Below are 12,919 nucleotides of genomic sequence, written 5' to 3' on the forward strand. Positions count from 1 at the left end.
AAGCTTTCAAGAATTGCACTGCTGAGATTGTTATCAAATTTTTAGAGGAAAGAATCACTACCAAGTTTGGGTGTCCTTCTGCTTTTGTTTGTGATAATGGTTCTGCTTTCACTTCTTTGAAATTTCATACATGGGCATTTGATCACGGGATTATTTTAAAATTTTCATCAGGTTACTATCCCCAGGGAAATGGCCTAGCAGAATCCACAAACAAGAACCTTTTGACTGTGATTGGAAAACTTTTAGACAGTAACCCAAAAGATTGGCACACACAACTGAGATACGCTTTGTGGGCAGATAGAACAAGAGTTAAAGAGTCCATAGGGATCACTCCTTTTCATATGGTTTATGGACAAGACCCTGTATTCCCAATTCAATTAAAAATTCCAACTTTAAGGTTCATACAGGAATACTATGATGAGAACGAAGACAGAGTCCAAGTCAGGTTGACTCAACTGATGCAGTTAGATGAGAAAAGAGACGAAGCCCTGGAAAAATTTGCAAAACATCAAGGGGTAGTAAAACGTTGGTTTGACAGAAAAGCACAAAACAAGGCCTTCAGGATTTCTGACTTGGTCTTATATTGGGACAAAGCCCATGAAAAGAAAGGACAACATAATAAATTCGACAAACTTTGGAAAGGTCCTTTCCAGATTGCTGAGATCATCGGAGATAATGCATTTAGACTCAAGACACTCACTGGAGGAGATGTCCCATTGCCCGTCAATGGGAAATTCCTCAAGCATTATTTCCAAGCCTAGGACTCTGTCTGGAGCCCTTTGTACATAGTTAGTTTAGGTTTGCTTTCAGTTGTTAGTTTAGGTTTGCTTTCAGTTCTTTAGAATAGAGTTTGTCTTGGACCATTTGGCCCAAGGGTTAGAGTAGTTTCCCTTTCAATTGTTTAGAGTAGTTTTCTTTTAGTTGCTTAGTTTAGGTGTTTTAAGGGAGCTTGAATTTGATTTGCATCAAGTCATTTGACTTGAGATCTTTTGCTTCCCTCAGTCGAAGAGTAGTTTTGGTTTTGGACCTTTGCAAGTGCAAAGGAGGGTTCCATGTTATCACTCATGGGCGAGGTGTGTAGATTTTATATTATATTGGGACAAAACGGAGTTTGTCTTGTTCATTTCTCGAATGCATTTAACAAGGTTCAGAGATTAAAGGATGTGTTTAGTCGTTGGTCTATGGTAGGACTTGTACTAAATTTGGGTTAGACTCTATAGAGGTTCTTAAGTTATCTTTTGACATGGTTACAACATTCTACTCACACTTAATTGCTCTGAGTTCTTGATGTTTTAAAGTGAAGTTGGACTTAGTAAATATCATACACCTGCTTCAGCGCCACTGTGGTCTTCCAAACCCTCCGCAAGCTTCATTGCCTGCAAACCAAACAAAAGATTGAAAAGAGAGAAGAAAAAGAGAAAATATCAGGAGAAAAGAGAAAAGGCAATATTAAAGTGAAAATAAAGATAAAATTTGGTTAAAGGGTGTGCAGTCATCTCTGCCGGTGCTATAAAGATAATCACTAAAGGCAGAACCGTGATTGTGGTGCCACAGCGATAACTCCGTCGGGGCTATAGACGCCTGACTGGCAGCGGAGCTCTATCCGGGTCGCTTTTGAAGTAAGGATATTTATAATAGCTAAGTTTAATGGATCTGAGAGACTATCAACTTCTTGTCGAGCGGGGAATAAATCATTTGCACACACGTGAGTAACTTATGGTCAGAGTGCTTAGGTTCAACTTGAGAGTCCTTTCCCTTGTTGAGTGCTCGTCCTTAAGTGATTTGCGGATAGGCCATCCTGAGATTTTGTTCTAAGTTACTTGTTTCTCGAAATGTTCAGGAACATTTCACCCGTGGAGTCGCCAGATGTTGTGAGGTTTTCACACATCGCCCCAAAATCTTGGGGACCCCTTTTTTAATCGCCTTTAGGGCCAGTGGAGAAGGTTAGATGTATTTTTCACCCGGTTTCAACTTGATTTTCCAGAGCTATCAGTTCTATCCTTAGGCCGAATAAGTTCAAAATTGATTTCAACTTGGCAGGATAAGATTGTGAATTTTGTACTTAGACGATTTCTTTTGAAAATTTGGATTTAATTGTAAATTTGAATGATTTTCAAATAAGGAAATTTTTCGTTAGACTTAGGTTCTTGGAAAATCTTATTTTTTTTTGGTGAAATAGAATTTAATTTTGTAAGATGAAGTTAAATTGCAAAATCGATTTTTACTCTAGAGGCAATTTTATTTTTTGTCATAAAATTTTAATTATTTAGCAAAATCGATTTAGAGGAAAATTGCAAAAGTTGACTTTAATAGATTAAATTTGCCTTGAAAGCTTTTGGTATTTAATGAAATTGGTAAATTAATATTAAGAAATGGCTTTTGGTTAGCCAAAATTCAACTTCAAGGATGTATTAATTAGCAAACCCTTATTAAATAGAAATTTTTAGCATCCCCAAGGCACCATTCAATTTCGTTTTGCAATTTGTGGTTAATTAGTAAATTAAAAGTGCAGTTTTCATTTTAGAAAATTAAAATTTTGGCAAAGTATTTAAAGTGGGCCACTAACTTAGCTTTAATTTTGTTTTTTTTTTTTTTTTCCTCTATAGGACCAAGTCGGCCAGCCTGGGAGGAAGGTGAAAGCTGCTATAAAGGGAGTCCCCTCCCATTTCATTTTCATCAATTCATTTGCTCCTCATGCTTGGGCGAATTTGAAGCAAGGGCAGATTTCCAGACTTGGGCGAAATTCGTGGAAGGCAATTTTTTGGCGATTTTTGGGCAATTTCTCCATTGCCATTGTTGGGCGATTTGTCTAAGGGCCAGATTTTTTGCGTTTTTCGGGATTTTTGCTCCACTTTGTGGGCTGCGATTTGTGCCCTAGGTGGCAGATTTTGCTCCTTCTTTGCTTGGGCGAATTTTGTGGAAGGGCAGATTTTTTTTCATGCTTAGCCGAATTTTGTGAGAGCCGAATTTTGTGGGGGCCGAAATTTGTGGAAGACAAAATTCTGATTTTCTAGAGGGGCTGCAATTTTTTATATCAGATTTGGGCAATTTTGTTGGGAGAAGAGATACATATGAAAGTTTGATTTTTGCATAGAAGGCAAGTGTTGGATAAGCTTAGAGGCTTTGTTTTCTAATTTGCAAAGGGATTTGTAATTCTTTGATGTCATATCTCGGGTTCTGAAAAGTTGCTGTAAGATTATTAGTTAAGGTGAAAGTCATCATCTAGAGTTGCAAGGAGTGCTTAAGCTGACATCCATTCTTTCGCTCTTTTCTAAGAATTGCACTACTTGGTTCTTCTTGCCTTTTGGTCCACCACTCTACCATCCCGTAATAGGGCGACGAGCATGGAGGATGATAGTGCAAGTAAGAATCCCAAGCGGGCAAACGCTAAGAAAGACAAAGAGGATATGACGCCCAAAACTTCCTTCTTCTCCAAAATGAAGAAAATAACCGATACTAATATCGCTACAGTGGACATGATACGGATGAGGGACAGACTAAAGGAAGGACAATCCCCCTTGGCAAAGAGGATATACAAGAGCGGAATTGTACATGCAGCAGCTTTTCCTCCTACTTTGCCTTGTCCGGAATTGATTATGGAGTGTGCATCCAGATTTGATCTAGACAGTAAATCCATCATTTTTGGCAAAGGGAAGAGAGTGTTGGCCAACATTGGCGAACAAGCAATTGAAGAGACATTTAATATTCCCCAGAGCAAGGGCATGACAGTTGTAATGGTGGATCAGGCGGCCAAATCATTTCAAGGTAACCAAGAGGCCTACTTCTCACATCTAAAGCGGAATTTGATACACGAAGGAAGGAAAGGAGTTAACAAATCAACAAGGCTTACAGTGGCAGATTTCAAGCCGGAATATGGCGATCTCATTGTTCTTCTCAGCCGGATCATGGGCCTAGCTCAAGCTATGCAATTCGAAAACTGGATGTACTTCTTCATTGATGAAATTGAAAAGGGAAAAGGAAAATTTGATTGGGCTAGGATCATAAGTGAAAATTTAGAGTTGCAACTTAGAACAGTTCAAAACCAAAGGCAATTCTACATGGGATCCTATCTGTTTTACTTAATTGCTAGATTGTATGAGAGTCCGGGACTTAGGGCCTTAGGAGAGATTGGTAATGGGCCGGGGCAATATTTGGTGCATGAATGCTATCCGCAGCTTCATTTGCACAATAACAAGGATTACAAGATGTTTTGCGATGCATTCGCCATGAAGACAGTAAGGGTATTACAAGGGGCGCCTGCTAAGAGACTTTCATCGGAAGCAGAAGCAAGGATTAAGAAGTTTGGGAGTTGGTTCATCCAATTCCCGCAATTCACATACATTAAAGTGGCAGGAAGTACAGTTTGTCCCAAGAGGCTTCCAAGATACCCGCCCGACAAGGTAGTTTTGATGGAATTGGCTAGGCAGCTTGAGCACTATGATAGAGTAATGAGGAATGAGGGGAAAACAGGGGTTTCCTTCTCAATTATAATTGGCAACGATAGTTGCCCAAATCGGGCCACCTTTGAGGCTGCGGAAAAGGAAAAGGAGTGGTATCATCTAGGATGGTACAGAGCAAGGCAAGGATTCGACCCTGTTGGTCTTATCGAGGCATCTCATGGAAGCAAATTTAAGCATGTTCCCACTATAGAGGACTTTTGGGCCAATGCAAAGGATGATTTTCACGTGAGAAAGCTAGCTTTCTCGAGATTGTCGGTGAACATGATGAGAGATATCAGATGGAGAGGCCTTGATATTCCCGATCAATTGGAGGATGATCGTAGTGTGTTGAGAGAAGACTATGAGACAGTAGTTGGAACAGAGTTGAATCCAGTGGATTGGGACGATCATCAGGATCCTTCCTTGGAGGCAGTCACAAGGACAGTAGATTTGCATACCGAGTCGTGGTATAATGCCAAGTTGAGAAAGCTACAAAGACAAAAGGTTCTCCTTACTTATGAGATGATGAAACCGAAGGAAGGTCTAGTAGAATCAATCGGACAGAAGGGTGAAGGAAGTGGCCGGCAATCGGAGGCAGTTAGAAATAGCAAGAAGAGGGCTTTGGAGGTAGAGAAAAGCCAAGAACGTTCGGAACCTCCAGCCAAGAGACAGCGGGCAGCGCCGTCAAGGGAGAGTATAACTAAGGCTAGAAGCCAAGAGGTCAATTCGATTGATAAAGGGGCCGCAGTGGAGGTGAGCTCTGATTCGGAATCAAGTGGCTACAGTGAAAGTACGGAGTACTCCCCTCTCTCGGAGAACCAGCAAGGAAATATGGCAGAAACTAGTAGAGAAGAAGATGGGCCGATTGATATTGAAGAGATAAGTCAGGCGTCTAAGGCCGTTGGTGATGCTTTGTTGATCAAACCGAATCCGGATTTGGGGAGATGCACTGCACCACTATGGTTAAGGCAAATGCTTATGCCGGGAGGCGAGGTGGTAATGGCTCACGCAGTTGATGATATCCAAGGACTAATAGAAAAGGATGATAGCGAGAACCAAAAACAGATGGCAAATACGGTGGCAAGGGTAATCAGAAGCGACAGTGATGGTCACCGAAGGGTTCAGATTGCTATACCAACAGTCAATAAGGCAGCGGATGAGATTGTAGCCCAGGAGTACGAAATAGTAGAACATAATTTGGGAAGAAATACAAATGATATGGAATGTGAGGAGGTTCAGGAAGGCATAGCATCAATCAGAGAAAGATTGAGGAAGGCAAACGAAAGGATAGTAAAGTTGGAGGCCGAAAACAAATATTGGAGAGATTGCCAGCCAATCCAACAGCTGCATCAGGCAGCCCTTCCTCAAGACAGCGGGAGCAATTCAGAAGAGGTATCAGCTCAGTTACATGAAGTAAGGGGTTGGATCTATGATACAATCCAAGATGGGCGAAATTTCTTGCCCTCCTTCATCTCAACATTCCAGTCATTGGTGACTGTTAGAAACAAATTCAGATTATTTGAAGAGGAATGGAAGAATTTTCTTCCATTCAAGGATTTGGTTATTCCTAGGCTGCAGGCGTTCATTAGGCTACCGAAGGCATATTTGGAAAGAGCCCGATTGGTTGATGAGAGAGGATTGAGCATAGTTGAATCTTGGTATGTCGCATTGACTACCAGATTCAGAACACTTGAAGAAATTCATGATGAGATTGCACAACACGGCCCAAGCGTTGACACTTCCATTTCGACCATGATGAGCGACGTTGGGGTGGCGCTTGATTTTGAGGGTATTAGAGAGGAGGATGTCAGTGAGACAGGATTTGGATCGAGATTGGATGAGTTAGGAAAGGCTGCCGTCAAAAGGAAACATCTGAACACCCTTTCCTCACTCAATGCTTTTATTGGGTTTGTAAAGGAATATGAGAAGGATCACGAAAGGATACTACAAGCAGCAAACAGTGTGGCAAAGTCAGCAGAACTCCGAGCGAAGCACACACCTTGTCCTCCTATGGAAGAAGTTAACAAAAGGCTAGCTAAGTTCATTGCCTTAGCTAAAAGAACAAAAGAAAAAGGAAGAATTATATTAGAAGATCATCTTATGTAAGCCCAAGTGGCAACTTTCTCTTTCTTCTAGAATAGGACAAGTGTTTGTTTCTGATTGGCCACCATTTTGGTGCCTTCTCATTGGTTGCCACTTTTGCACTTTTTTTCATTGATCCATTGATGAGGTGGCATCTTCTCATTGGCCGATGGGGTGGCAACCCTAATTAGGGTTTCTGGATCCAATCTGGATCGTCGATCTTGTTTTGATCTCTACCGTCCATTGTATTTTGGACCTCTATATAAGGCCATTGGCTCTCATTTGTAAAGGGGAGGGGTTGGAGTAATTGTTGCGAAAATAATACCAAAGTGCTCTCTTTTTCATTGCATGTTGACTAAGAACATTGGGTGTTATTGCATGTTTTCTACTTCCATATAGTTAAATTTTCTTTTCAAGTTGAAGCAATTTCATTCCAAGTTGTTAGAGTAAGAGTAAAATAAAATGGATAGTTGCATGGTAGCTTTGGTAGATGTTTGATAGGGGTCAACACTAGGCCACTAGCATCCTAGCGGCTGGTTGGGAGGCTTTGTGTGGTGATCTAGTTTACTTTCCTTTGAAGCGTTGCATCTATGGAGGTAGGGCCGCTGGTTAGCCTTCATTAGATTCGATCCCCGTCCATCTGCTAACCTTCCATTCTTAGGAGTAGGAGTAGTTGAGTAGCCAAATTTCATGCTTAGAAGAGGTTAGTTAGAGAAGTAAACCAAAACATCGGCATTCTCACCTTCCATCGCCATTCACCCTACATTGCCATCATCACGCCATCAACATCATCTAGCATTCACACCGAACCACCATTTCCATTTTCTCACCAAGATCCAAATTTTTCTCAAACAAGAAAACGTAAGGCCGCCTATGTGATTACCAGCAAATCACATTGATAAAACTGAGCGAGTATCCAACGGTGTAAGGAACATTGGAGTTATACTCATGTCCCATGAGAGATAACTTTTCAAGAGAGGAATTGTGTATTTGATATTCTGTATCAAGCATCCAATTACTAATATGTTATGTAGTGACACAAAACTCGCATCAACAATGACCTACGATTAGTATTTGGGGCTGCATTTGACTTGTCAGGGACTGTGATCAGACATATCACCTGCTTCAAATCGAACAAGAGGGTGGACAGAGATTCCAGGTTCTTTATTTTTTTATTGATTTTGAATATCCACTCTCAATTTATTGTTATATAATGGTAATAATATGTCCAGCAGAAGTCATTGTTACTTGGCAATAATTGCCGACCTCATTCTGATATTGAATACAGGTGTATGTGTGAAGTTTATAATTGAATACATGAGGAAGAAACCAGTTAGTAAATATTTTGCTTTGCCATTACTTGTCTAGAGAAATCTAAATTTATCATTCAGCCTTTCCAGTATATGTCTGTTATTGTTATTTCAGCCTCATACATATATTTTGAAATCATGGAAGGCACATAATCCAGTATACATAATATAGAAGGATTTCCAAAAACAGAGAAACAAGTTCATTTGATATCTGAGGTTGTTTGAAAAGTCTTTGACAAAAAGTCAAACAACTATTAAGTTACGATATAATTGGAATTTGCTGAGTATTATCCAGCTGGGGATATTACACCTTACTTGATGTCTACGAATGATTTTACTTCATTGCTTGTGTATATTCCTTGGCCTAGCTATGTTTTTAGACAGCCAGCACAGAAGTAACTGGCACTCCAATCAAATTTTACTGAAACTTTAATCAGTAAAAGTATTTGAAAGTTACAAAATACTTGTGAAGGACTGTGCTTTGTATATGTCCATATATATGTTTCTGTTTCAAAAGTTAGAGATAAAGCTAGGGTTTTAGCCTTTAAGTAACCGCTAAACAAAATGCTAATTTTCTGTATGTAACCCCCCCATAAAAGGCCACGAGGTGATTAATATTGCTTTTATCTTATATCAAAGTGGTGCACAATCCTACACCCATGAGAATTCAAACCTATGGCCTTTGTAGAGGACAGACAATTTCATCAAGATGTAAAACATTCAAATATTGAAAGAACCCTATTTCCCTAACAAAGAAGAGAATAAATGATATACTCTTGACTTTACAGATATCTTTCCACAAGTTTCTGTTTTAGTGAATACATAGGGCATACATGAAGGGATGAGATTCAAGACGACCAACTCAATGACCACTACAACCTGATGTTGTGTAGACTGGGGCGGGTTGTATGCTCTTGAAACAGATATGAATGTTCAGGACACTAAGCCCTGTAGAAAATGCCTGCATAATGCAGACATCTTTAACGTGTACAGGACATCAATAACATCCCTTTGCATTTCAGTAAATGTCTACAGCTACAAAAACCAAAACAAATCAGAAAGTAAATTAGATACCCTACACTCTAGCAGATCAATAAAACCTACAAATTTCATTCTCACTCATCCAAACAGGAAATTTCAAGAGTAAACAAAATATGTCCACCAAATTTTAAAAATAAGAGAATACAGTATCAAGTTCTCACAGCATGGCTTTGTAAAGAATTCTACATTACAAGCAATAGAGAGAAATAAACCTCACTTGCAGTTATGATTCAAATTTGTGATAGTTGTGATACTTAACTTTTAATTTTTAACATTCAAATTGGATATACATATGGCATCTATTCATCAGACATTCTCCAATACCACATGTACAAATAGCTTGAAGTGAAAAATGATGTCCCAGACACCATCATGACATCTCTTTATGAGCATGATAATCAAGGAGAACTCACCAAAATGCATTAGTTGTGTGACTTGTGTCATTATGATCAAAATTTGCATTGAAATTTATTTTAAACATACCATACACAAAGATATGAGGCAGTAGAAGACTGCTGGCATTCATGAACTCAGTACCAGCTTACTTTATTGACAAATTTTCATACCATTAAATACTGCTTGTATGAAGCTGCAACCAGGTGAAATGCATTCTGTAGAATCATATTTTACTCCAATCTCTTTGTCAACTTCAGTTCTAGGAATTTCATCTTTCTTAACAGCTTCTGCAACTACTGGTAAATATGTCCTCTGCTCTTTGATACCATCCTTTTCTGATTCACTTGGAAGAAACGGTGTTTTGGAATCCTGGAAAACCCCATCCTCTGGCATAAAAATATTCTTAAGGGAACTTGTTAGTTCGCGATTTGTCTGCATAAAACCAAATGATGGGGATGCAGCAATACTGTATGTATCCATAGACTCCCTGTCCAAAGTCACATGTCATTAAACTTTTGCAAATTGAAATAATTCTATAGTTACTCTAATATGAAAACACAATCTAGTGAAGGAAATATGTTATCCTCATAATATTTAGAAATCAAAATGTTCAAAACTTTATATTCTGAAAATTGCATTGAAAATACACTGAATGAAGATTAGGATTAGAGTACTTCAAGGATTTCTCTACCTAGGCTAACTTTCGCTCTTGCTGGAAATCTGAAACCCTTATATAATGAACCCTTAAGACTGGAGTACTTCATATTGCTGGGATCATAACTGACGTGTAAAGGATCTATTAAAGAGATACCATAAGAGACCCTTTGTTACCTTATTTAATATGATCTACAAGATTCTTGAAAATGCTTTGGCCTAGATACTTTTTGGTGGTTGTTTCTATACAATAAAAAAGGATGAGATAAATTTTGCAAAGTAGATTCATTCTTGACAATACTACCTCAATATGATAGACTGTCAATCTATCTTGATTAAACAAAACTATCAGAAGATTGAATGAAACTTCATTTATGGCATGCTTTTAGGGTTGAAGCTCTCTTTATTTTTTTGTAATCCATGGTATTTTTCTGGAACAAAAAATCACTTATCCCATTATCTAGACCCTCCAGCAAAGCTAGTAACTGATAATATTTTATAATTAATGTTTCAAGTATTGCAACAATCACCTCATTCCCATTGTCAAGAACTATACATAAGCTAATAGCTACAGGGAGATAACAAGAATGGGGAAAGGAAAGAAAAGGATGATGCCGTTAAAGATGAAGGCAACAAAGGAACCAACAACCCCAGCAGTGTTTAACTTGGACAAGGGAGAGAGAAGTGTGAATCCCTTCATCAGAGTAAAATGACAAAGTGGACAACAGAATAGTCAAGGGCAAACTCAAATATAAGGAAGGGGTGATTTCTGAAAGAAAGAAATGATTGGGAATGACAATAGAGAACCAATGAGTAGATCAAGAATACTAGAAGCGTGGAGATGGAGTGATGACACCAACATGGGAGAAATTCTTACAGAATGCAGCAAGGGGTATAAGAGAGCTGTTGATGGGAGCTGCTTGATGATGCTGGTGAGGAAAGGATAGAGTCTAAGGACAATCAGTCACCAAATGATGGGTTCTGGTTTGAGGATGCACCATACTCTCAGAGAGGGTTTTATGGCAGAATGATATTTTAAGCATAATACTGCACCCTCCCCTAGATGTGAGCGTTTGGTGACTCACCAATCAACCAATGGTCCAAGAGACAAGCATATACAAAACCACATCTAAGAGGGTAAATGACATCTGGAAGTGAAATGGTAAACATATACACAAACTTTGTAAAGTATGAAGCATTTACAAACATATTCTTGTATACTAATATTCTCAATCCAATGTACATATAGTTGCTAGTGAAAACCCATCTAAAGCAATTCTAACAATTTTGCCAATATATGTTTCTCTCTGTGTAGGTCTGCAAATAGTCTTTGGAGGGAACAAAATGGAATCCCAATTGGGTGAATTTAATTTGAGTTCAAAATAGATAAATATAAACAATTGTATGAGGAAGATATATATCATCTGACAGATCAAAATACGAGGAGAGAATTTATGTTAGAGAACCTATTGCATCAATAGGCCAGGTTCACATCCCAGGTGTAGTGCCTCACTGTGTGAGAATGTGGATGTGGCAGAGGAGTTGGTTTCAAATGAATCAATTCTTTAAAATAGTACTATAGGATATTCTTCTCGATTGAAATTTTAAGGGAGATATATAGGTATATACAAACATGCTAAATTGGTGCATTCTGAGATGACATGATTATGAAATCGCGGTCAAAGGAATAAGAAAGAACATTTAGGATACAGATTTAGCAAATGGAGATATTTGAGATGAAAACGAAATCACTCAAGAGTCGAAGTAGGCATTATGTGATTAAATAAATATTATAGACATCAAGGAAATCCAACTGGATACATTTTGAGATACAAACAAAACTCATTATATCAACAAATGAAAAATAAGATAGAACTCCATAACCATAAACAGTTGACATTTAAATTGCCCACACGGAAACCAGGAACTATGAAGTTCATGGACACATGTAGTTAATTTCATAAATGGCCCAGATGGTTGAGCCTAAACAAAACTCCATCAACCCATTCCGGACAAAACTCCATTTGTAACATTATATAAAGTAAAAAGGAGCATACACCACGAATATGCACCATACCTGTAACTCTGAGGCCATTGGGTGGAAATAAAAGAATTTGGGGGTGAACAATTTTCAGGAAAAGAATCCCTGCTTTCCGAATGAAGCCATTCTTCATCACCATCATCATGAATTTCTTCCTGGTCCATACAATTTTCACTTGTCTCGTCTACGAGAAAAATGTCGTCATCTTCTCTGTGTTTGTCTGAATCCATTATGAATTAATGTTTATCGTTTTCGACACTCTGTCTCGGTTTCAAGACTTGCAGAGTACCGGTAATTTTCCTTCGGTAATCATCTCCGAGTGTGCATATATAAAACGAAACTAATCATTGAGAAGGTTCTAGTTTATTTATTAATTCCAAAACTAATTGTTTAACAAATTTTAAAATATGCATAATTGCTCGCCGTTCAAATCCCAGCAGATCGTTATGATTCCCCAAAAAAAGGCAAGATTTATTGAAGAAATTAGAATAAAAAGGTCGAATGATTGCTGAGGTATTAGAAATTTCCGTCCCAAATTTTTGAATAAAACATAAAAATGGTGGGATTCAAGCAGTCATCTTTTCACCACCTTTGTCTAATTATCGAAATCTTCACTTGCTGATTGCTTTTTTTATTTGCCGTTCTAGTTACGTTTCTTTTTTCCCTTCGTCGTCTTTTGAGAATGCTTTCTTATCCAGACTGTTTTTTCAAGCCAATCGTTAGGACAGTGACAATATGAAGTTCATGGCTTTTTAAGTGCTTTTATTGTATTTGCGGAGGTTATATCATTACAATTACAATCACTTCTTAATTGGTGATTAATATGTTTGATATAATTATTCTTATTTTTTATTTTTAGAGTATATATGAGACTGTTTTTCAGTTGATAGGAAATACTAGGCAATATATAATAAAAATATATGTAAATTTAATTTTTTTTTATTAATAGTATAGAA

The 12,919-nt window shown here is 38.1% G+C and overlaps 1 protein-coding gene across 3 annotated transcripts in view; it reads right to left on the bottom strand.

Annotated features, from left to right (window-relative positions):
- The window catches only part of LOC149558876 (Transmembrane amino acid transporter family protein), a 144,292-nt gene extending 131,597 nt beyond the window's left edge, over positions 1-12,695 (bottom strand). Inside the window, exons 1-2 of one of the 3 annotated variants that reach the window (XM_089832889.1) lie at positions 12,000-12,695; positions 9,439-9,755 (exon numbers count right to left, since the gene is read on the bottom strand). In XM_089832889.1, coding sequence (XP_089689015.1) covers positions 9,439-9,755; positions 12,000-12,193 — 511 coding nt within the window. In that variant the 5' untranslated portion in view covers positions 12,194-12,695. The remainder of the gene's footprint in view (positions 1-9,438; positions 9,756-11,999) is intronic. The other 2 variants (XM_089832890.1, XM_089832891.1) reach the window with 2 other exon arrangements.
- Between the last annotated feature and the right edge of the window lie 224 nt (positions 12,696-12,919).

The sequence above is a fragment of the Cupressus sempervirens genome, chromosome 5 (genome assembly GCF_028749045.1).
Source record: "Cupressus sempervirens isolate cs-2001-9-10 chromosome 5, ASM2874904v1, whole genome shotgun sequence".
Classification (NCBI taxonomy): Eukaryota; Viridiplantae; Streptophyta; class Pinopsida; order Cupressales; family Cupressaceae; genus Cupressus; species Cupressus sempervirens.